Raw genomic sequence first — 25061 nt, 5'->3', positions numbered from 1 at the left:
TCTGCACAAACTCTGCAAAAAAATACATTATTTATGCCGAACACCTGCTTCTGGGAGTCTGGAATTTTGGTATGTGCTAGACATTGAGTGCTGATGTGATGAATCCCTAATAAAAATCTTGAGCATTCTTCACTGCACACCCCTGGTAGTAACATTACACACATGTTGTCGTATTCTGGACATATTAAGCACATTTTGTGTGACTACTGGGAGCGGACTCCTTGAGCTTGCACCTGGTATCCTCTAGACTTGATTCCATGTGCCTTTTTCCTTTGCTGAATTTGCTTTGTATCCTTTCATTGTAGTAAATCATAGCCATGGGAAGAACTATGTGCTCTCCTGTGAGAATAAGTCACTGATCCTGGGATGGGGACCCTAAAGCATTAAAAAAAAATCCACACGAAATTTACAATAATTCCTTAAAATCAAATAACCAGTCAATGTTCAGACTGACTTATTTTTTAAAAATATACTTGGGATTTACAGATAAGGATCAAAATTAAGATCCACCCATTGCATGTAGTTGATAGGTTAAGTCTCAACCTACAGGTTTCCCCTGTTCTTTCTTCCTTGCTATTTATTTGTACAAGTGACAGTTTATTCAGTTTTCCCACAGTCTGAACTTTACTGATTACATTTCTGTAGTGGTATTTAATATGTTCCTCTGTTAATGTTAGTTTCCTGAAAGTTTATACAGTGTTCCCTTGGTATCCATGGGGGATTGGTTCCAGGACCTCCACGCATACCAAAATCCATGGACGCTCAAGTCCCTTATATAAAATGTCATATGTGCATATAACCTATGCATATCCTCTTGTATACTTTAAATCATGTCAGATTACTTATAATACCTAATACAATGTAAATGCTATATAAATAGTTGCTTGAGCCTGGCAAATTGAACTGCCTTTTGGAACTTTCTGGAATTTTTTTCTGAATATTTTCAATCAGTGGTTGGTTGACTCTGGATGCAGAACCCATGAGTATAGAGGGACGACTATACTTAGAGGCTTGATTGGTTTTAAATTTCATTATTTGTTAAAACTAGTTTAGAGATGGTATTTATTTACCTATTACATGGCATTGGGAGGCACATAATACGTGCTGCTTTCTTTTTTTGTTTGTAAGATTTGGGTGTTGTCTGCCTGATACATCCATTGTGAAATTTGCTGCCAGCTTTTACTAGTTTTAGTAGCCATTAATCTTTACCTACAGCCACTATTTTATGAAATGTAGTAAAAATAGTGATACCTCATTCCTTCATTTATTAGCTATAATTTTTTCATAAGGAGCTTTCCTCAACAAGCAGTTGGTTCATATACAAAAGGTAGGATAAACTATTGACTCTTGAACTTATTGAGTGTTCAGAATGAGTAAATTCCCTAGCATCCTCCAGAGGTTGGTCAGTGAGATTTTTACTAAGTCTCATTATGAACTAATGGATTTTAATACTTGTTTTACTCTAGCTCAGTTCTTTTTGGTGCCCAGATTGTCTCATCTCTGGCCTGTGCAGGCTCCTTCAGGTTGAACCTGACATAATGAGGGTTTCTTTGCATTCAGGTACAATAGGAAGTCCCAAGCTCTTCTATTTCCTGCCCAGGCCTGGATTCAGCCATTTCTGTAAGGAGCCCTAGTTCTTTTTGTAAGAGCGTATAGTCAGCTGTTCATTGATACTTGTTTTGATCATGTTTCTAGGTCATAACATTGGAAACAGCTAGGAAATGTTTGTATTGATATTTCCAATTAATTTTAGAGTTGAGGGATTATCATTTAATATCCTTAATCTCTTATTTTTTTCTCTTACCTTGAAAATCACGGTTTCTATTAATGTCACTACTGACTTGTTTTATTTTACTCATATGATGGTTTCAGACTAACAGTACCAATATTGCAAACAATATGATTAGTGAAAAGTTGGTATGTTTTTTACTTTGTCCTTACTATATGGATATAACCCCATTAATAATGTATAGTTAGTGTATTTTCAAGTCACTTGTAATGGTATTTCTCAGTAGTTAAGCCACTTTTTTTATTTTGCTTTTGGTTTTTAGGGATTTCTCACATTTTGTAAATTCTGTTTTTATAATCAAGTGAAACATTAAACGATCCTATAGGTAAAACTTCAAAACAAGTACATTAAGAAAAAGTGTCCATCTTGGTTCCTTCTACCCTATTTCTTACCTCTTTTTGTAGTAACTAAATGAGTTTTTGTTTATCCTTCTGTCTCAAAATGTATGTATGTGTGATTATTTGTATACTCACAAATACATACTACACACTTATATATGTACAAGTACGTATTTCCACACACACTCATTAGGTAGAAAGCACACATAAATGCTGTTTGCATCTTGGTCTTTTTTTTAGTTAATGTCTCTCCATAGCAGATGTCATATTCCTTTTTACAGGAGAATAATATTCCATTATATAATTGTATCATATAGTAAGTAGTTTCCTATTATGGACATTTGATTATTTCTAGTCCTGCTGTTACAGATAGTGCAGCTATAAATAGCCTTGTGTATGTGTCTTTTCCTGGGGTTTTATGTTACTTAACGTTTGGGATACATTCCTAGAAGTGGAATTCCTGGATCAAAAGGTAAATATATAGGCAATTTTGCTGTGTATTGCCAAATTCCCCTCTACGAGGAGACAGTACCACTTTGTATTCCTATCAGCAATGTAAGAATGCCTGTTTTCCCACAGCCTATGAACAAATTGTTATCAAATGTCACAAAATGTTTTAAGCAGATCTGTGTTTTAGAATCTTTGGCAAAAGTATAATGGCGTCTAAGGTGTAATCCTAAAGACAGGGAGTTGTGTTAGCCTTGACAGTAGTCTCAGAGAAATGCAGACCTTCACTAAGGGTACAGTTCCATTAAATAAGTGTGAACAGTATATAGCATAAGGAGGACTTAGTAACTGGATGGAGGAATTGGGGATAACTCCAGTTTCTGGGAGTATGATGCTGATGCTCAATATTCTCTAAATTTTCAGATTATGGGATGGGGGAATTTCTTGAATTTGAGGTGCTCCTGAGACATACGTGTTAGAGATGTAGTTAGATATGTGAATCTGAAGAGAGAATTTTGGGTTAGAACAGAGCTTCTGAGTCATCACTCTGTGTGATGTTAAGATATGTGTAGATGAAGATGCCCAAGAAAAGAATAATAGTGATATTTGAGTCTGGGAGTGTTCTTGACTTTGGTAAAAGTAGTTTTTGGGTCCCTTCTATATCTTTTTATACAGCAACTGACTTATCATCTCTGGGTAGCATTAGAAAAAGTATACTTCACTTTCATGACTTTTACACACTTACTGTATACATAAAGATGATGTATTCATATGTTCTAATTCTTTAATTCTGAAATCATACTTAGTTTCAGGGCAAGCAGCTTAAATTCCTTTGATGTAGGCAATGATTTATTTTAACTCATCTCCAATAAACATGATTTTAAAAGTTTGTTACAAATATTTCCATTCATGGTATCTAATTTTGGCAATCATAGGTAAATGGAGAGCTTTTTACCAGTGAAATAACGCTTTTTTACTGTGTTAATCATACAGGGATATATGATAATGTCATGATGTAAAAATCACAATACATCTGAGAAAAGGATCTCATCTAAAAGAATAGTTTTCTATCCTTTATGGCCTTAAGAATATTTAGTCAGGAAACAAATTCACAACTTTAGATTTAGAAAAGCCCTAAAATATCTAGTTACAAGTCTTCTCCATTTTAGTTCTCAGAACAGCCATATGAGGTAGTTACCATTAGGTACGTTTTACATATGAGAGGTAGTCATATGTAAACTAAACACATGTAAAACAGCGAAGTTTAGTAACTTTCCCAAGGATACACGGTAGTAGGAAGCTAAAATGGAATTTAAACCCAGGCAGGTTGAAAATAGAACATATTTTGAGTGAAGAGACCAGTATGATAAAGGATTCAAAACCTTATGTAAGTTGAAGGAAATTCACTTGGAATGTTTTATACTTAGAAGGTAGAGGAGGGCAGGTGACAGACTTAGACTGTCAAGGATTAGGTCTTTCGTGGAGAGAGTATATAGATTTCTTCATGGCACTTAAGCTATGGAACTCATTCTGTGTTTATCTTTGATCCAGTATCAAGTATATTCTCTTTCGTATGTCAGAGCTATGTGAAGACAGAATGGTTTTTCTTAGGGTTAAAGCTGCCTCTCATCACTTAGCATCCGAGCAGAGGTTGCATGGTTATTTGGGAGGCTTGTGGTAAAGGGGAATTATAGTACTGAGAGGGTAAATGGACCAGATCGTTTCTGAGGCCGCTTGCTAATCCTGAGATTTTTCTTTCCCCAATTAACTAAAATTTGAAGAAACTTGATTAAAATTCTACCCAGGGTTAATATCCATTTATTATAAATGAGTTAGATATACTGTGAGGGTCCTAGGCCTGTATAGTACTTGTTTGATTTGGAAGAGCCAAGGCTAGCTGCTAGAGCTGCTTCCAACTTCAGGCCCACTTAAATTTTGAGTAGGCCACTCAGTTGGTTAAGGGTTAATGGTTTCTTCCCTTAGTTTTCTACATTGTTAATGCTGTCACAGAACCGTATGATATTTAACTATTCTTGTGTTTCTGCAGCACAGTAGCTTATCAAACTTGAGTATGCTTGAGAATTTCTGAGAAGATTTGTGAAAATAGATCACTGGGCCTCACTCCCGGCATTTCTGAGTCAGATCAGAAGTGGAGCCTAAGAGTCTGCATTTATAGCATGTTCACAGATGGAACCACCGGTTTGAGAACCACTGCTATAGTAGTTTGGCCTTTCTCAGTAGATTGAGTTTTCCAAGAGCAGGAACCAGATATTACTCATTTCTTTTAGCAAGCAATACATAAAGGCAACAGATCTTAATTTTATAGAAACCATTGTGGACTGTTACATTGCTGTTTTGGGCCTATGGATACCAGATGTTAGGCCAAAAAGTAAAGCTTTAAGTTTGGGTCAGGTTTAGGTTTGTTAAGTTTACATTTAGAAATTCAAGTAAGATCAAGATTCTGCTAGATTTCTTTCACATGGTTCTACTTTCTGATACATACAAATTCCAGGATTTTTTTGCTCTTGTTTTTTCATTTTGCCATTACTAGGCAGCTAGCTACATGTAAGAACTGAAATCTTATCTTTCTCTTTCTGGAAAAACGGAGGCTATTGAAAATGTACTAGGTTTATGTTCTTATTATGCATAAAGCAAATTGCAGAACTTGATGAACTGGTTCCAAGTTCAGGGAGGAGGTCAGCATCTAGTCTTATTAAAGTAATTTTTAAACATGGGTTAAGAAAATGTGGAAAAGAGGAACTTAGGTTTTTTACTTACCCTACTCTTTATTCCCTATCACCACCACCATCCCCAAGCTAGCAAAGAATGACTTACTAAGATTTTAGCAAGACTTGTTTATTCTGGCAGTTAAAATCAGGGATAAATATCATTTACTTTAAGTGCCATTAAGAATAATATGATTAGGTTTTTATACATGTTGCATATAATTTTAGTCTTCCTTGGTGATAATCATAAGCAGTGTTCTGTGATTCTTTTTTCTCTATCCTCAGATATCCGGAAAGTGGTACTGTAGAAATAAATGTCAAGGATCTTCGACCACGAGCTAGAACCACTTTGAAATGGAACGAACTAAATGTCGGTGATGTGGTAATGGTTAATTACAATGTAGAAAGTCCTAGTAATAGAGGATTTTGGTTTGATGCAGAAATTACCACACTGAAGACGATCTCAAGGACCAAAAAAGAACTTCGTGTGACTGTTTTCTTGGGGTAAGATTCTCTTCACTGATGCCATTTAATTACTGAATTGAGTGTAATTTTTAGGTATTAAGCACACGTTCTTTAGTAAAAAGAAAAAAAAAGATGGAATTTATGAAAGATGGAAATTTCCATACTAGAAGAAAACTTAATAAATTCTTGAGAATTTTTTATTAAGAATGGCCCTTAAATCTCCATTGTTACTTTAAGGCTGGAGGTATTATTTGAAAGCACCTTGGAAATAATTGAATATCTTATTAGAGAAATTCTTGCCTACCCCACAGGATTCTCCTAGGTTAAACCAATAATATACAAAAGCATTTCAATAGCTATGGTTGCTATGAGGATCTATGTTGATATAACACCAGTGAATGTCTACCTAGGCAGCTGTCTGCTGGACTTGCAAGGTAGCAAAAATTTTCTTTTATAGTAATTTAAGAACTTAAAACAAGCTTAATGAAGAGAATTCAAAATGTAAAATGTCACCCAAGATTTCACATTACTCAGATATTTCCACTGTTAATTCTTTAAGAAATACTTTTAGATGTTTCCTTCAGGTGATAAAGTACTATGCATTCTTTCAAAGCTACCTTTTTACACTTGGGGAAATAGTAAACATCGTTTTGTGTTCAGTTCTTCTGAATGAAGTGTATTGGATAAATAGTCACTAATTTACTTTTTTAAAAAGCCTGTTAAAAGTATTTCCAGTTCTTTATTACAATGTTTAAGTAAACAACTTTGTGTATATGTTTTTGTGCATTTCTTTTCTTTAGAATGAATTATTAGAAGTACATTTGTTGTGTTGAGCATTGGGGATACTAGAAAGACCCTGACAGTTTTCTTTTACTTAAGGGAAGCAGCCAAACTAACATTCTTGTCAAGTTCTGGTTAACTGATTATATATATTATGTATTATATATAATGGACATATATTATCATATCTGTTATAACATGGAGGTGACAAATCTAAGATCAAGCATCTGCTTATGATTAATAATATAAAGCAGGGGTTGGTAAACTATGTCCCACTGGCTGCCTGTTTTATGAAAATAAAGTTTTGTTGGAACACAGTGATCCCCATTTATGTATTGGCCATGGCTGGTTTTTTGTGTGTGTGCTCAACAGCATTGTTGAGTGGTTGCACATGAGGCTTACAGAATCTTGAACTACTTACTCTCTGACCCTTCATGGGAAAAGTTTGCTGACTCCTAAGATAAAGAAAAAGAATATTGTGAGCTTATCTTTTAGAAAACAGTTTCAGAAATTTGTACAAACACAAGTGTGATTCTATTGCCAGGCTAAGGACGTAACAATTAACAGAGTTCTAAGCAACTTGAAATTCTGATATGGATATATATCATGAAGGAAAGGAGAAAGCATCTACATAAATTAGTTATCTAGGGACTCTTATAATGTTCTTGAGTGTAGGAAGTGGAAAGAAGCATGTTTACACAATGGGAAGAGATAACAGTACTCATAACATTGAGCTAAAAAAGCTTGCTATTTAAAACATGTTTTCCTGAGTAATTATGAGGTACAGTTAGAGTGGAACATTCTGGCTTTAGGGACTAGAACTAAGATTGAGTGAAAATAATAGATAGGCAAATATTGGCTCATGAGAAAACGATTATATGATGGCTATCCCAAAGTAAAACACACTGTCCTATAAAGGATTATGTTTGCTGTCATTTAGGTTTTTACTAGACATGTTAGGGATACAAGAGTCAAAAAGGAGTCACTGTGGCTTGTGGATGGGAATTTTTTTTCATTGTTAGAAATCTTCTCCCTTCACTGGAAAGAATGGATAAATAACCAGAGGGAAAGTATAAATATATTCTGCTGTTGATAGTTTGGGGTTGTTACAAGCAGTGCTGCCATGACATTATACCTCTGTCCTGGTGCTTATGTGCGTTAGTTTCTGTAGGATGTGTCTTGTCTAGAAGTAGAATTGCTGGGTTGTAGAAGTTGTGCATCTTTAATAGATAGGACCAAATATTTAAGTGGTTGTACCAGATTGCACTTCCACAGTAGTATGAGAGTTCCCATTGCTCTGCATTCTTAACCACACTTACTTTTGTCAGGCTTGAGTTTTTGCTAGTCAGGTGGGTATATAATAGTATTCCATTGTGGCTTTGATTTACATTTCCCTGACTATTAATGAGATTGAGAACCATTAGGTTTATTGGCAATTTGGATATATCTTGTAAGGATTCTGTTTCAAATATTGGTGTGTGTTGTTGTAGCTAATTAGGTAGTCTGTCTCACTGATTTTTAGGAGTTCTAGAGAACTCCTAAAGTAGAGTAGGGACTTGACCATTTCAGTTACATGTGGAGAAAATGTCTACTTCAATTCTGTGGCTTATCTTTTTTCCCTATGTTTGAGTAGTAGTCGTAATTTTAAGGGGTTGAATTTCTCAAAAATTTTCCCTAATGCTTATACTTTCTGTGTCTTGCTTTAAGAAACCTACTGGGGGTTGGTCAGGGTTGGGGATAGGTGAGGGTGGTCAAAAGGTACAAACTTCCAGTTATATGATGTATAAGTTCTAGGGATGTAATATACAGCATGGCAACTATAGTTAACAATACTGTACTGTATATTTGAAAGCTGCTTAGAGAGTAGATCTTTAAAGTTTTCATCGCAAGGGAAAAAATATTGTAAATGTGAGGTGATGGATGTTAACTAAACTTTTTGTGGTAATCATTGTCAATGTATACATATATCAAATCATTATGTTGTATACCTTGAACTTATACAATGGTATGTCAATTATATCTCAATAAAACATAGAGTGGGGTGGAGGGGAGAAACTTTACTCAGAAAACATAAAGATATTCTCCATTATTACCTTATAAAAGCTTAATATTTACCTTTTTTAGATCTTTAATCCACTTGAAGTAGGTCTTTTTGTACAGTGTGAGGTAAGGGTTAGACTTAATACATATGAATAATCATTTTTCCTGGTATCATTTATTGAAAAGCCCATTTTCCCCTCATTGATCTTCAGTATCACCTCATCACATATCTTTTTGTGTGTGTGTGTGTGGTACGCGGACCTCTCACTATTGTGGCCTCTCCCATTGCGGAGCACAGGCTCTGGACGTGCAGGCCCAGCAGCCATGGCTCACAGGCCCAGCCGCTCCGCGGCCTGTGGGATCTTCCCGGACCGGGGCACAAACCCTTGTCCCCTGCATTGGCAGGTGGACTCTCAACCACTGTGCCTCCAGGGAAGCCCCACATATCTTTATATTTGATGCATCCATCTGGTCTCTATTCTGTATCATTGGTCTGTTTTGAGTGTCCTTATATAAGTTCCATGCTTTCATAATATGACAGAGCAGGTCTTCTACCTTGTGCTTCAATAGTTCTTCTCTGTTCTTAGCTCTGTGTAATTTCATTCGAGTTTTCCAGTCATTTTGGTAATTTCTACATAAAAACCATTGGGAATTTGATAGGTACTCCATTAAATGTAATCCATGGGTGTGATTTCTCTCCATTTACTTAGGTCTTTATTATGATTTTGTCATGTTTTTATTAGGTGGAACCATATGAAATGTTTTTATAGATTCAAAATATTTGAATGTTGGCCATTATATGGTTCAGCCTGATATAATTCTCTCCAGAGGTCTGATCTTATGTGTCTGTTATCCTTATTTAACCTCAGATAACACTTGTTATTATAAATCCTTTTTAAATTTCATTTTTCTCTTTGTTACTGGTATATAAGTAACTTTTGATTTTGGATCCATTAGCCTTACTAGAGTTAATAATTTTAATTCACATGTAGATTGTTTCAGGATTTTTATAATTGTAATCTGTGAATTATGACATTTTTGTGTTGTAGTTTTCCTTTGATTGCTAACTTTTGTCTTCATTCACCAGTTGCCTGTTGGTACATTGCTGAAAGGAGGTGGTGAGAGCAGGCATCTTTTTTTTCTCCTGATATCTCTTTGAAAGTTTTACCAATAATTACAATGTTTGACAGGTATTTTGTAGGTATGCTTTCCTGGATTTGGTTTGACAATATTTTGTATAGGATTTTTGCATTTAGGTTAATGAGTGAAATTTGTATATTAACTTTCCTATCTTAGCTATCCTTTCCAAATTATGTTGGTTTTATAAAATTATCATGTGCTGTAATATTTTTCTATTTTATGGTAGAGTTTTGTGTCCTTTGCTTGAATGTTAAAACTTCTCAGTAAAGTCCTTTGGGGCTGAGTTTTCTTTGTGGGAAGGTTTTTTGATTTCTGTAATGATTATAGAACTATTCAGGTTTTCTATTCTTGAAATAGGATTTAATTTTCTAGGAACCTATTTTAATTTTAGTTTATTGTCATAAGTTTGGATAGCCTCATCTTTTAACCTGTATAGTCTTTGTTAATGTTGTTCCCTTTTTCATTGTGAGTTTAGTTTGTGATTTAATCTCACCAAAGGTTTATCAGTTTTACTATACATTTACAAAGAACTAACCTTCATCTTTGATACTCTCTATTGTATTGAAAGTGCAATGGAAGAAGCAAATAGAGGACGATTTTTAATCTGCCTCGGAGATTTGATAAGGGAACTGGGAGTTAAAGTTCATGCTTGTTCCTAATTTTTAGTTTGTGAGTAGCAAAAAGTGAATATGCTTAAACTGTCTAATTCTAGTTAACAAATTCTTTTTGATTAACAACGTTGTGTTAGTTTCAGGTGTACAGCAAAGTGATTCAGTTATACATATACAAGTATCTATTCTCTTTCAAATTCTTTTCCCATTTAGGTTATTGCAGATTATTGAGCAGAGTGCCCTGTGCTATATAGTAGGTCCTTGCTGGTTATCTGTTTTAAATATAGCAGCATGTACATGTCAATCCCAAACTCCCAATCTATCCCTCCCTCCACCCTTCCCCCCTGGGAAGTTCATTCTCTAAGTCTGTGAGTCTATTTCTGTTTTGTAAATAAGTTCATTTATATCCTTTTTTTTTTTAGATTCCACATATAAGTGATATCATTTGGTATTTGTCTTACTTCACTTAGTATGATAATCTCCAGGTCCATCCATGTTACTGCAAATGGCATTATTTCATTCTTTTTAATGGCTGAGTAATATTCCATTGTATATATGTACCACATCTTCTTTATCCACTCCTGTGTCAATGGACATTTAGGTTGCTTCCATGTTTTGGCTATTGTAAACAGCACTGTAATGAACATTGGGGTGCATGTATCCTTTTGGACCATGGTTTTCTCCAGATATGTGTTCAGGAGTGGGATTGCTGGATCATATGGTAGCTCTGTTTTCAGTTTTTTAAGGAACCTCCATACTGTTCTCCATAGTGGCTGTACCAATTTACATTCCCACCAACAGTGCAGGGTGCTCCACACCCTCTCCAGCATTTATTGTTTGTCAAGTTTTTGATGTTGGCCATTCTGACTGGTATGAGGTGATACCTCATTGTAGTTTTGATTTGCATTTCTCTAATAATTAGCAATATTGAGCACCTTTTCATGTGCCTCTTAGCCATCTGTATGTCTTTGGAGAAATGTCTGTTCAGTTCTTCTGCCCATTTTTTGATTGGGTGGTTTGTTTTTTGATATTGAGCTGCATGAGCTGTTTGTAAATTTTGTAGAGTAATCCCTTGGCCGTCACATTTGTTTGCAAATATTTTCTCCCATTCTGGGAGTTGTCTTTTCATTTTGTTTATGGTTTCTTGGCTATGCAAAAGCTTTTGAGTTTAGTTAGGTCCCATTGGTTTATTTTTGCTTTTATTTCCATTACTCTAGGAGACAGATTGAAAAAGATCTTGCTGCAATTTATGACAAAGAGTGTTCTGCCTATGTTTTCCTCGAGTTTTATAGTATCTGGTCTTACACTTAGGTCTTTAATCCATTTTGCGTTTATTTTTGTGTATGGTGTTAAAGAATGTTCTAATTTCATGTTTTTACATGCAGTATCTCCATACAAATTAAAAAATTTTTTTGTTCTAGTTCTGTGGAAATGCCATTGGTAATTTGATAGAGATTGCATTGAATCTGTAGATTGCCTTGGGTAGTATAGTCATTTTGACAATATTGATTCTTCCAATCCAAGAACATGGTATATAGCTCTCCATCTGTTTGTCATCTTCTATTTCTTTCATCAGCATCTTACAGTTTTCGGAGTACAGGTCTTTTGCCTCCCTTAGGTAGGTTTATTCCTAGGTTTTTTTTTTTTTTTGCTGTGCGCGGGCCTCTCACTGTTGTGGCCTCTCCCGTTGTGGAGCACAGGCTCCGGACGCACAAGCCCAGCGGCCATGGCTCACGGGCCCAGCCGCTCCGCGGCACGTGGGATCCTCCCGGACCGGGGCACGAACCCGTGTCCCCTGCATCGGCAGGCGGACTCTCAACCACTGCGCCACCAGGGAAGTCCTATTCCTAGGTATTTTATTCTTTTTGATGCGATGGTAAATGGGATTGTTTCTTGAATTTCTCTTTCTGATCTTTTGTTGTTAGTGTATAGAAATGCAACAGATGTCTGTATATTAATTTTGTAGCCTGCAACTTTACCAGATTCATTGATGAGCTCTAGTCATTTTCTGGTAGCACCTTTAGGATTTTCTATGTATAGTATCATGTCATCTGCAGACAGTGACAGTTTTACTTCTTTTCCAATTTGGATTCCTTTTATTTTATTTTATATTCTGATTGTCGTGGCTAGGACTTCCAGAACTATGTTGAATAAAAGTGGTAAAAGTGGACATCCTTGTCTCATTCCTGATCTTAGAGGAAATGCTTTCAGCTTTTCGCTGAGTACTATGTTAGCTGTAGGTTTGTCATAAATGAGCTTTATTATGTTGAGGTATATTCCCTCTATGCCCACTTTCTGGAGAGTTTTTATCATAAATGTGTGTTGGATTTTGTCAAAAGCTTTTTCTGCATCTATTGAGACGATCATATGGTTTTTATTCAATTTGTTGATGTGGTGTCTCACACTGATTGATTTGCAGATACTGAAAAATCCTTGCATCCTTGGGATAAATCCCACTTGATCATGGCGTATACTAGACATTTACAAAAAAACTAACGTTCAGCTTTGATCCTCTCTATTGTATTGAAGGTACAAAGGAAGAAACAGAGGACATGATTTGTAATCTGCCTTGGAGATTTGATAAGGGAACTTGGAGTTAAAGTTCATGCTTGTATCTAATTTTTAATTTGTGAGTACCAAAAAGTGAATATGCTTAAACTATCTAATTCTAGTTAACAAAATTCTATTTTTAACTTGCCATTTTCTGCTTCTATTTTAACTTCGAAGAAAATTCAAAACAGAAGTCTAGGGTTTAAATCAGTTTTTCAAAACTTTGGTCACTTACTTTTGTATATTTAATACTGTATGAAATTATACTAGATTAGATATTCCTAAGTAGAATTTGAATCCTATAGCAAAAAAATTTTAACCTTACTAAAACTATGGATGTACTTAGTGTATTTTGTGTCATTTTTTAGGGTTTTATTTACTAAATTTTATCCATACTCGTTTATCGTGCCATCTCTAGTGATCTGATTATTGAATGTACCATTCTTACAGACTATGAACTTGATGTCCATATCAAGTTATAAATCAAAACTCACTGTATTCCAACCATATTGGCCTCCTTGTGTTGCTTAATCATGTAAACACGCTCCTGTTTCAGAGCTTTTGTACATGCTGTTTCCTCTGACTGGTCTGCTCCACACAGATAATCAGTTGGCTTACTTTGTCTTTTGTTTTATTTCTTTATTCAAATATGACTTCGAAAGACAACTTTCTTGATCACGCTATGTAAAACAATACAGACAGACAGATACCAGGCATAGGTGTGTGTATATATGATTGAATTCTCCCGTAGTCTAACTTATTTTTCTTTATGATACTGATTATCACCTGACATTTATTATTTTCTCTTGCCCTACTTGTATTAGTTTCTTGTTATTGCTATAACAAATTACCACAGGCTTAGTGGCTTAAATAATAGAACTTATTACTATTTTACAGTTCTGTAGGTCAGAAATCTTTATGAGTTTCACTGGGCTAAAAGCAGTGTCGGCAGGGATGTGTTCCTTTTTGGAGACTGAAGGAAAATTGACTTCCTTGCCTTTTTCAGATTTCAGGAGCCTCCCAGTTCCTTGGCCTGTGGCCCGCTTCTCCATGTTTAAAGCCAACAAAATTGTATCTTTGACTGTTCATTTGTAGTCACATCTTCATCAGGCTCTTTCTTCTTCCCTTTTCTACTTTTCAAGGCCCCCTGTGATTACATTGGGCCTATCTAGATAATCCTATTTAAAGGTCATTAACAAAGTCCCTTTTGCCATATAAGGTAACATATTCACAGGTTCCTGGGCTTAGGACATAGATGTCTTTGGGGCCTATTATTCTGCCAAGCATACCACTGGAATGTTAATGCTTTGATTTTGTTGTTGTTGTTGTTTGCTCCTGTGTGTCAGGCCCTGTTCTAAGCACTAGTTAAAATAAATGTTCAGTAAATACAATACTTCATAGAATCTGAAATTAATGGTTTTCCATATTTTAACATCTGAAATTATGATGTATCTTAAAATTGCTATTGGACTGAGTAAAGTCGGGTTCTTTCAGATATTTGAGTTTACTTCTGCTAGTCACCTTGGAGTGCCATCTAACTTGAAGTTAAATTTCCTGCTTGAGCTTTTTTAAACCACACAGGTAGTATGAATTCATATCTGCAGACCACAAGGTATGCCTGTGGTTCAACTCTCAGGGGATACTTTTTCTCCTTATACCCAGGGGTAATATTGAAACACAGGCATCTTTATTTTCTGTATCTGCAAGGTGGTTTATTTGCCATTTTTCTTTAACATGAGAGAAGCCATTTGTTGTCCTAGCTTTGAGGGTCCTTCTTGGACTGCTCATCTCAGGCTTTTTTCTTGCTTGAGGTTTCATAAAATAATATATCTTATAGTTGTTAGCTTTCACTTGGTGTCCCAACTTTATTTGAGGGTTCTTCTTGTACTGACCCATTGCAGGCCGGTTTCTTTTTTGGTAGTATATAAAATAGTGCATTTTTACAATTGTTCGTTTATTAGATTTCAGTGAAATAGGGTGTTTCCTGAAGGAATGAATTGACTACCTGTTTTGGTTGTGATCTATGCCTTCATTAGTTTAGTCAAGAGGAAATGGATGTAGTAAGCCTTCAACTTAAAATGATAAATGACTGGAAAAGTGATTTTAGTTTTAAGCTGTCTGATTTGTGACTTTATTGAAGCCCATAGAAGGTTTCTCTTTCCAGGTAGGGTGGAATAGCTGGCCGCAGATCAGCATTCTTACCTAGAACAACTAGAATAGCCAGATCAAGTACAGTTGTCATCTGAAAGGCAGCAGAGAGGTAAGGAGAACTACCAGGGGTATGACTCTGGAAAGGGAAGGACCTTAGGAAGCAGTTAGCTTTTTTTTTTTTTAATTTATTTTATTTATTTATTTGTCTATTTATTTATGGCTGCATTGGGTCTTCGTTGCTGAGCGCGGGCCTTCTCTAGCTGCAGCAAGCAGGGGCCACTCTTCGTTGCAGTGCGCAGGCTTCTCATTGCGGTAGCCTCTCTCATTGCAGAGCCGCAGGCTTTTGGTGCTCGGCCTGCAGTAGATGTGGCGTGTGGGCTTCAGTAGTTGTGGCGTGCGGACTCTAGAGCACAGGCTCAGTGGTTGTGGCGCACGGGCTTAGTTGCTCCACAGCATGTGGGATCTTTCCGGACCAGGGCTCAAACCCCTGTCTCCTGCATTGGCAGGCGGATTCTTAACCTCTGCGCCACCAGGGAAGCCTGACAGTTAGCTTTTGTAGTTGCTTTTTACCCTGGGGACTATGCTAATTATGGATACAGGGCAAACCTCACTGAACAACTGGCGGCATTGTGGGGACAAGAAATCAGAGCTGTTGGCAGATATGTGGGATGCCTCAAGCATATGACCTGTGCTCTCTTAGGACTTTTGCCAAATACTGGGTTTTCCTAGGCAGGAGGCTAAAAACATAAGTAAAAAACAAAGTGGAGTTTTTAGCAGTCTTAGAAGGCAAACATGAATGTGGGGATCCCTGGTGGAGTGGACCCACAGAATATACAACAGGCTCTTAGTTGAAAACTGTAGATGGTTAAGGCAGACAGATAGACTAAACCTTACCAAAGCTGAAAAACCAGCCTTGCCTCAGCAGAGTTGCTAATTAAAATGTTAAACCACTGTAGTATCTCTCCAGCAGAAGGAAGATTGGACCTTCTTAATGGTAAGATAATGTCTGAAGCCTCTAATGTGTTTTTTTTTTAAATGCCTTTCTTTCTTGTTTTAAATTTATTTATTTTATTCTTTTATTTTTGGCTGCACTGGGTCTTCGTTGCTGTGCCCGGGCTTTCTCTAGTTGCGGAGAGCGGGAGCTACTCTTCGTTGTGGTGCGCGGGCTTCTCATTGTGGTGGCTTCTCTTGTTGTGGAGCATGGGCTCTAGAGCACAGCCTCAGTAATTGTGGCACACGGGCTCAGTAGTTGTTGCTCACGGGCTCTAGAGCGCAGCCTCAGTAGTTGTGGCACACGGGCTTAGTTGCTTCATGGCATGTGGGATCTTCCCAGACCAGGGCTCGAACCCATGTCCCCTGCATTGGCAGGTGGATTCTTAACCAGTGTGCCATCAGGGAAGCCCACCTCTAATGTTTTAAATATACTGTCTACCATGGAATCAAAAATACTGTGCTACCAAAAGACAGGGCCACATAATCAAAAACCAGAAGAAGATAAACCAATAACAGAAATGGAGTTATAAGTGATCTTGATCAAGTTATCAGGCAGGAACTTTAAAGTAATTATAATTAATATGCTTAAGAAAATAGTTGAAAAGATAGAGAATTTCAACTGAGAATTAGAATCTATAAAATAATCAGGTGGAGAATAAGAAGTGAAAAATACAGTTTCCACAACTAAGAGTTCCTTAGGTTGGTTTATCAGCAGAAGACAGGATAAACTCAAAGGCAAGTCAGTGAAAAATATCCAACTAAAACATTGAAAATATAATGGAAAATAATACAGAAAAGACTGTTATATATGTGGGACTTTGTGAAGAGGTGTGTTTACATCTTTTTGTAGTTCCCCAAAAGAGAGTAGGGTGAAAACTATTTGAAAATGTAATAGCTAGAATTTTCCAAAACTGATAAAAGACGTCAGTCGAAGATTGAAGTTTTGTAGTTCCTAAGCAGGATAATTAAAAAGAAAACAGTGGCATATTGCAATAAGGCTGCTGAAAACTAAAGGTAGAATCAAAGGGAAGACGGCTGAGTTTTAACCAGGAGTAGTGTAAGCTAGAAGACAGTGGAATGGCATCTGAAAACACTAACTTTAAAAGTTCTCAACTTAGGAATACATTTTTAATGAAAATATACTACAAAAATGAAACTAAAATAAAGACGTCAGACCACACCTGAGAGGATACCAACCAACAGACTTGCACTAAAAGAAATACTAAAGGGAGTTCTTTAAGCAGAAGGAAGATGATCTCAGATAGAAATAAGGAAATATAGGAAATAATTATGAACAGAGGAAGGGTAACTGTGTGAGTACAAATAGACTACTGAAAAAATAAGATTAAAATATGTGTAGAATAAAATCATGATAACCATGTGAAAGATGGGATTAGTAAATGAAGCTTTGAGATTCTGACGTGATCAGGAAAGTACTGAAAGTAAAACGTAAAGCAGATTGATTTTTCAGGTTTGCATGGTGCATTCTCTAAGAACCACTAAAAATTAATAAAATATTAGCAAATTAAGAGTGGAAATAGAATAATACAAAAGAAGGCAATCAAGAAGAGTAAGACAAAAAGGTAGATAAAATAGAAGACATGGTAAAATGGTAGCAACAAATATATCATCAAGTATATTAACTATATATGAACTAAATATTATAAAGACAAAGATCAACAGACTAGATTAAAATAAAAACAAAACTCTTAGGCTGCTTATAAGAAAATCTCCTTAAATATGAAATCACAGAAGTTGAAAATATAAGGATGGATGGGATGCTAGGAAGATGGCAACAGCATAGATTTTAATCTTCCTAGATATCCTTATAAAAACAAATAGAATAAAACAAACAAAAATTAAGGGCAGTATCTACAGACATTTAGGGTGATGTGGTATCTCCCACAAACACCGAGATAGCTGCTGAGATAAACAACTGAAAGCTACAAGACCTGTGCGGTATCGGTAACTATTACAAGAGGAAGAAGAGGGTAACAGGAAATATGATTGACCCAAGAACTCCAAAATAATAAGTTACCTCAGCAAGCTATCTCACCTGAGAGTAGCAGCTATGGTGGCCATCTTTTAAGATGACCCCCAATAATTCCTGCTTCCTGGTACTCAACACCTTGCATAGTTCCCTCCCACATTTTATTAGGGTTGCTCTTTGTGACCAGTAGAATATGGCAGAAGTGATGGTATACCACTTCTGAGATTGGGTTATGAAAACATGGAAGCTTCCATTTTGGGCTCTCTCAGATCACTTCCTCTGGTGGAAGCCAGCTGTTATGTTGTGAGAATTCAGACAGCCCGTTGGTCTTCCCCGAGTTGAGCCTTTAGATAAGACTAGACTGTAGGTCTGGTCAACAGCTTGACTGAAACCTCAAGAAAGATCATGAGCCAGAACTACTCAGCTAAGCTGCTTCCAAATTGCTGATCCACAGAAACTGAGGTAATTTTTGTTTTAAACTGCTAGTTTTGTGGTGACTTGTTATGTAATAGTTAACTAATACAGCAGCTGAAGCCAGAAATGGGTATGCACCCTAGTTTGGATGAGTATACGCAGTTTGCAGTAAGGTCTGAAGAGATTAGAGCACTATGTACTCTCAAAATTAGTCAGCTAAAGTTCCATTCCAGGACAAAGTCCCATATTGAGAATAAACTACTAGGAATGCAGTCCAAATTGAGTAGGACAGGAACAGTAAAGACAAAGGGAAACAGGGTCCAGTTAAAAATAGGGCAGGGGAATAGAGCCAGGAGATACCAAAAGGAAGTTTCTATAGCGTCATTTTTTAAATTAATTTTTGAGGCAAAATTTACTTAAAGCAATATGTACCATATAAAGCCACCACTGTAATCAAGATATAGAGCCTTTTCATTACCCCCCACCAAAAGTCCCTGTGGGCTCCATCAGAGTCACAATTACTACTACAACCCTCAACCTTGGCCTCAAACTACTGATCTGCTTTCTATCAGATTAGATTTTAGCTGCTGTAGTTTTGAATGCTTCTCCAAAAAGCAACAACAACAAAACTGAGTTATGTGGAGCTCTGTGGCTGTGATCTAGCAAACCTAATTGAAGTTATACCCTCTAAAGGGTCAAGAAAATTTTATAAAAACAAGCAAAAGAAAAACATTGATGTGAAATCCATACAAAGTTAGAAGAAAAAGAAAAAATAAGGAACCAGGATAACACCCTTACAAGGAAAACATCCCAGAAAGACATCCATGAGTCAAGAAAAGGTAAGCCAAGAATTTTAAGTCTAGCCAAACTGGCCTTCAGTATAAAGGCTGGAGACAAGCTGTCATTAACTTGTAAGAACTAGGGGAGGAATTGTTCTCATGAACCCTTCTTGGGAAATCTTGTAGAGAACTAGTTTCAGACCATCAAGATGACTGTAGGCAATTTGACATAGAGCAGTGATAAACATTAAAAATATCTCTGCATCTAGAACTGGGACTAGAGGGAGGTACATAAAGGAGAAAGTGTAGTATGTAATGGTTTTATGGTCTGACACTGTAGATATAACTGTAAGACATGGCAGAAATACACAAAGAAATTTTAAAGTATTTTCTGTAGTCATAATGATAACTGGTGAAAATGTCATGTAATGTGGGGTAATACGCAAAGAAGTACTTGTAGCATTCTAACTTAGGCATCCCTGGTGTCTTTGAGAACTAGGATTTTCTGATTGTGGGGGAAAGGAGAAAGAGAAATAATTGCTTTGTCAAAAGCAGACTTATCCTTTAGTCCTGAATTTGAACAGAAAGTGTTTGCACGAACTCATGAGGTATCTTGTACGTGTATTAATGTGTATGTCTAAATTTTGTAGCTTGGTCTAGAAATAGTGATCAATCCAGTTTTAGAAAGCTTTTCTAGTGCCTAAATTGTGGTCTTAAAATAACCATTTCCACCTAAAAGAAACTAGGCTTCCTTGGAGATAAGACTACAGGCTGGGGGGGCGGTCGGGGGTCGGAAGCTGGGGCGAATTGAGAGGTGGGATAGGGAGGGTGGGAGGGAGGGGATATGGGGATATATGCATATGGCTGATTCACTTTGAAACTAATACAGTATTGTAATACTAACACAGTATTGTAAAGCAATTACACTCCAATAAAGATCTATTAAAAAAATAAAGACACAGGGTGGGGGCAGAAAATGTACAAGATGAACTGAGAGCAAAAATCTTGTCTTGTATATAACAAGGAAGCCCACAAACATTGCTAAATTCTTGTCAGAAAGATTTGAGAATCAGCTGGAATATCCCATTGGCCAAAGATGAGACGATTCGAACATCAATAAGGAAAATATCTAGCGTGGATTGAAACACCTCAAATACGTGAACTCCTAGTTACATAGAAACTCATTAGTCACCTACATAGAATGTTTGAGAACTATGTTTTTTAAACTGCTAAAGAAAGCATTTCATCTATATTTGTTATATGAGCTATACCACTGTCACCAAGCAATTGATGAGCTCAGGTTTCTCTTTATGGAATTATTCCAGCAAATAAGTAAAAAAGGAATGAAAGAACTAGAATACCAACATTTTCCAATTCCCAGTGAATTAATCTAGGCATTGAGCATCTATGGCTGCTGTAGGAAAAGATAACTAAATAATTAGGTGCTTACTGATGAAAATAGACCTATAGACAGATTTACCCAAAAAATGAACCTGGATTTGAGTAAACATTTAGAGCAAGGGTCAGCAGTTTTGTTCTGTAATGGGACAGATAGTAAATAGTTTAACCTTTGGCCGCTAGATGGTCTCTGTCACAATTCAACTCTGCTGTTGTAGCGTGAAACCAGCCATGGACAATACATAAACGAATAGGCATAGTTGTGTTCCAGTAAAACTTTATTGTTAAAAACAGGCATCAAACCAAGGGTTTTCAGCCTTTACTCCAGATCCAACTACTGATTTACTGGAAATATAAATGACAGAAAAAACTAAAGTACACTTTGGGAATGCAGGTATCAAAATCGAGACCATGGGAAACTCTATAGGACAAATGGTGGGGCTTCTTCAACAAATTATAAGGAAAAATATTGGGAATTTAGTTTTTTGTTTTTTGTTTTTTTTTTTTTTTTAAAGTTTTATTTTATTTTGTGGCTACGTTGGGTCTTCGTTGCTGTGCGCGGGCTTCTCATTGCAGTGGCCTCTCTTGTCGCGGAGCATGGGCTCTAGGCACGCGGACTTCAGTAGTTGTGGCGCACGGGCCCAGTTGCTCCACAGCATGTGGGATTTTCCCGGACCAGGTCTCGAACCCGTGTCCCCTGCATTAACAGGCGGATTCTTAACCACCGTGCCACCGGGAAGCCCCGGGAATTTAGTTTTTGAAACACAAAACTATATCATATACTTAGGCAGACAGGTGAGAAGATTGAAGAAAATTAAGGTAAATATAACTCGTGGGAGGGAGTGAAGAGGTTGTGACTGGAGGGAGGACATGAACTGCTGAGGTAGTTGACAGTCCTATCTCTTGTCATGGTTGATTACAAGGATGTGTACCTTATAATTGGCTAAACCATACATTTATCTATAAATTTTCTGCATTTGACATTAAAAGTTTTAAAAGGTGAAATGATTGAAAAAGTCACCAAGCAAATGGTAATCAAAAAAACCAAAGGTATGGGCTTCCCTGGTGGCGCAGTGGTTGAGTGTCCGCCTGCCCGATGCAGGGGACGCAGGTTCGTGCCCCGGTCCGGGAAGATCCCACATGCCACGGAGAGGCTGGGCCCGTGAGCCATGGCCGCTGAGCCTGCGCGTCCGGAGCCTGTGCTCCGCAACGGGAGAGGCCACAACAGTGAGAGGCCCGCGTACCGCAAAAAAAAAAAAAACCAAAGGTACACTTTTGATACAAAATGCATTACTAGAGATACAAAGACATTTCATAAGATTTAAGGATCCTTAATCTGTATGTACCCAATACTATATCTTCAAAAATACAAAGCAAAAGTTGATAAATTAAAAGAATTATACAAATCCACAGTCACAGCAAGAAACTTTGAAGAAGTATATGCAAACAGCTATAAATGTGGCTATGAAAAATATGGCTTAGTATTTGAAAGACTTTTCTTTGTAATAAGAGGTCATCTATTTACCCAGAAACTTGCCATATTTATTGGAAATATGTTTAAATCTTTCATTTTAATTGGGAGTATCATTTTACCTAGTCCTTAAGTTAAATTAAATTTACAAGATAGCTATCTTCTCACCAGATGATCTGAGTCTTGAATTTTTTTTCCTGATATTAAAAGTGACACTTAACTTCAAATATTAATCATTGGACTTTTCCTACTGCTGGAAGCAATAACTCAGTGATTAGAATAGCTGTAATCCCCATTTGTAAATAGGAAGTGTTCAGCGAGTTTCCAAACTGACTTTTAATTACTATTTGTGTGTGATTTAGATTTTGCTGGCAGAGGTTAACCTTTCTTCCTTTTTTAAACAGGGGTTCTGAAGGAAAATTAAATGACTGTCAGATAAGATTCATAAATGAAATCTTCAAGATCGAGAAACCTGGAGCCCATCCTCTTTCATTGGCAGATGGAAAGTTTTTAAGTATGGATTTTTCTTACGGGCTGAGACTGCATTTATTGTTCATGATTGCCATTTTAACTGGCCAGGGAATAACTTTTGTGAAAGTATAAAATTGTAGACCATACAAATTTATTTTCAAGACAACCATTTTGATGTAAGATCTATTTTGGTTTAATGGATTTTCCTCAAATGATAAGATTTATCTTCAAAAATATTTTCTCATCTTGGCATTTTATTGCCATTTTCTTGCTGTTTCCTTTATTATAGAGTCTGTCCAGATTAAAAACCCACTTTGGTAATGTTGTGGCCATTTAAGATTAATTTTGAATAGTGAGACTTATTTTTACACTAGTAGAGCCTAAGAAGAATAATGCTGGTTGAGCCCTGAATTTCTGGGAGGTAGTGAATGAGGTTTATGTCATCATTAGGATGTTAGAGTGTAGCCTTATCTCTTCCTTGCATATATTTTACTTAATATCATGTAGCTAGTTGGTAACAAAGGCAGACTAGATTCTAAGTCTTTTCATTCATGGTTCAGTCACTGTCTTTGCAAATAGGTTACAGTGTCTCATACTCTGTCAATTCTGATTTTTTTTCTGGAGAACAATTCATTGACTTTATGCTGTGTGTCAATGTCTAGTATATTCTGGGAAAAGAAATATTCAAGATTAAATAGTTCTGCCTAACCTCTTCTTACCACAGTTGTGCAAGATTAGAACAAGACAAGACCTTTAACAGATCAATAAATAAGATTTCCATGTTACTGGTCTAAGCCATGCTCATTTTTTGAGGCTGTGATGCTAATCTACGTGAATTAAGAACCTTAAGGCATACTGTGTATGACTGTTTCTGTGGTTTATGACTGTTTCTATGGCTTATGACTGTATGGTTATATTCTAGGAATACAGGTAAACTTGATGAGTAAACTTATTTAATGTGACTTACTTGCTCTCAGTAAAACACAATAGAAAAAGAAGATTGACCAGGTTTTTCTTGTGTTTTCTCTATTAGTGTATCTGCATGTATATGTTGTTCTTTCCTCTGTCTAATGCTAATCATGTTATAGCTACAGCTTTGAACTTCTGTGTAAAGAAACCATTTCACAGCCAGATTGCCATTGACCAGATCATTCTCCAAACCAAAAATCTAAACATACCTTTGGTATTTTAGGGCTGTGAAATTTCCATTACTTATATGTTGTCACAGCTACCTTAGTGGAAGTGAAACAAAATTGTAACCTTCCATTCATTAGCAAGAATAGGCAGTGTGTGGTCAGTCAGAAAGTTAGTACTGAAATCAGTGGCAATTTTCTTTCCCCGTCTCTTATTTGTCAAGTACTTCTTCCCTGTTTCTCTTATTGAACAATCAGCTCTGATACGGTAAATTCCTCGCGAATTTATTGTGTGCACTTGTAAGAAATTCAGAGTATAGAACTATATAAATTATAGAACTCCCAAGAGGTAATCACTCTAACAATATGTCATTCTAGACATCTTTCTGTATCTATCTAATTCATCTTTGTGTATCTATACAGTTAATTTTGTGTAAAAAATTTATTCTGCAATTTCCTTTTTGAATTTAACATATTTGGCTACCTCTGTATTATAGTTCTTATAAACTTACTCATTTTACACAAAATCTGTCCAGCTGTTACTCTTTTGACATTTAAATTTTACTTTTGGTATTAGTGAGCATTACTATAAGATTTCTGTGTATATATGTATATTTTATAATTTCAAGTGAATATTTTGGCAGAAGGTGTTTGGGTTTAGATGGGGGAAGCTGGTGGGTTGGGGGAGGTGGGGGGGCAATAAGCGGAACCTGTTAGTTGCCAGAGTTCTGAACCAATTGACAAGTAAGATAAAAAAATAAATAAACTGTTAGATACTGTTACTAATAAAGAGTATATTGGGGGCATAGCAAAAACCAAAATGGTTTGCTAACTTCTAATAGCCGTACCCCTCCTAGTTCAGTCCACAAGGAAAGGTTTGGATTTGCAGAATAGGTGTTACATAATAGTTTCGTTTATTACGTAGTTAAATCCAAACAACTTTGTTCAAGTATTGTATTTTGCTTGAAATGTTAATATATCTTACGGTGCCCTGTGAGTTCACTGCATTGCCCCTAGGCATCTCGATGCACATTTGGGGAACTTTAAAGTACTATACTGGATTATTTCTTATGGTTCTTTTCTCTTTGTTAAAAAAGCTGCATGTTATTCTCATGGGTTTTTCTTTATAAGATTCATAGAGATAAAAATGATTTTAAGACTAGGCTTGCTATAATTTTGTTCTTAATAGGGAAAAATGACCCTGAATGTGACTTTTGTGGTGGAGACCCAAATAAGAAATGCCGTTCTTGCTCCTGTCATATATGTGGTGGAAAACAGGAACCCAACATGCAAGTTCTATGTGATGAATGTAACATGGCCTATCATATTTACTGCCTGAATCCTCCTTTGGATAAGGTCCCTGAGAGGAATCATA

At 36.4% G+C, this 25061-nt stretch overlaps 1 protein-coding gene across 1 annotated transcript in view; it reads left to right on the top strand.

Moving 5' to 3' along the window:
* The window catches only part of UHRF2 (ubiquitin like with PHD and ring finger domains 2), a 73887-nt gene that overhangs the window by 27570 nt on the left and 21256 nt on the right, over nucleotides 1–25061 (top strand). Inside the window, exons 4-6 of the mRNA XM_065879017.1 lie at nucleotides 5586–5804; nucleotides 22487–22596; nucleotides 24876–25061. The exon at nucleotides 24876–25061 is cut by the window's right edge and continues 1 nt beyond it. Of these exons, the coding sequence (XP_065735089.1) occupies nucleotides 5586–5804; nucleotides 22487–22596; nucleotides 24876–25061 (515 nt within the window). The remainder of the gene's footprint in view (nucleotides 1–5585; nucleotides 5805–22486; nucleotides 22597–24875) is intronic.

Source organism: Phocoena phocoena, chromosome 6 (genome assembly GCF_963924675.1).
Source record: "Phocoena phocoena chromosome 6, mPhoPho1.1, whole genome shotgun sequence".
NCBI lineage: Eukaryota > Metazoa > Chordata > Mammalia > Artiodactyla > Phocoenidae > Phocoena > Phocoena phocoena.
This window is presented reverse-complemented; position numbering and strand designations above follow the sequence as displayed.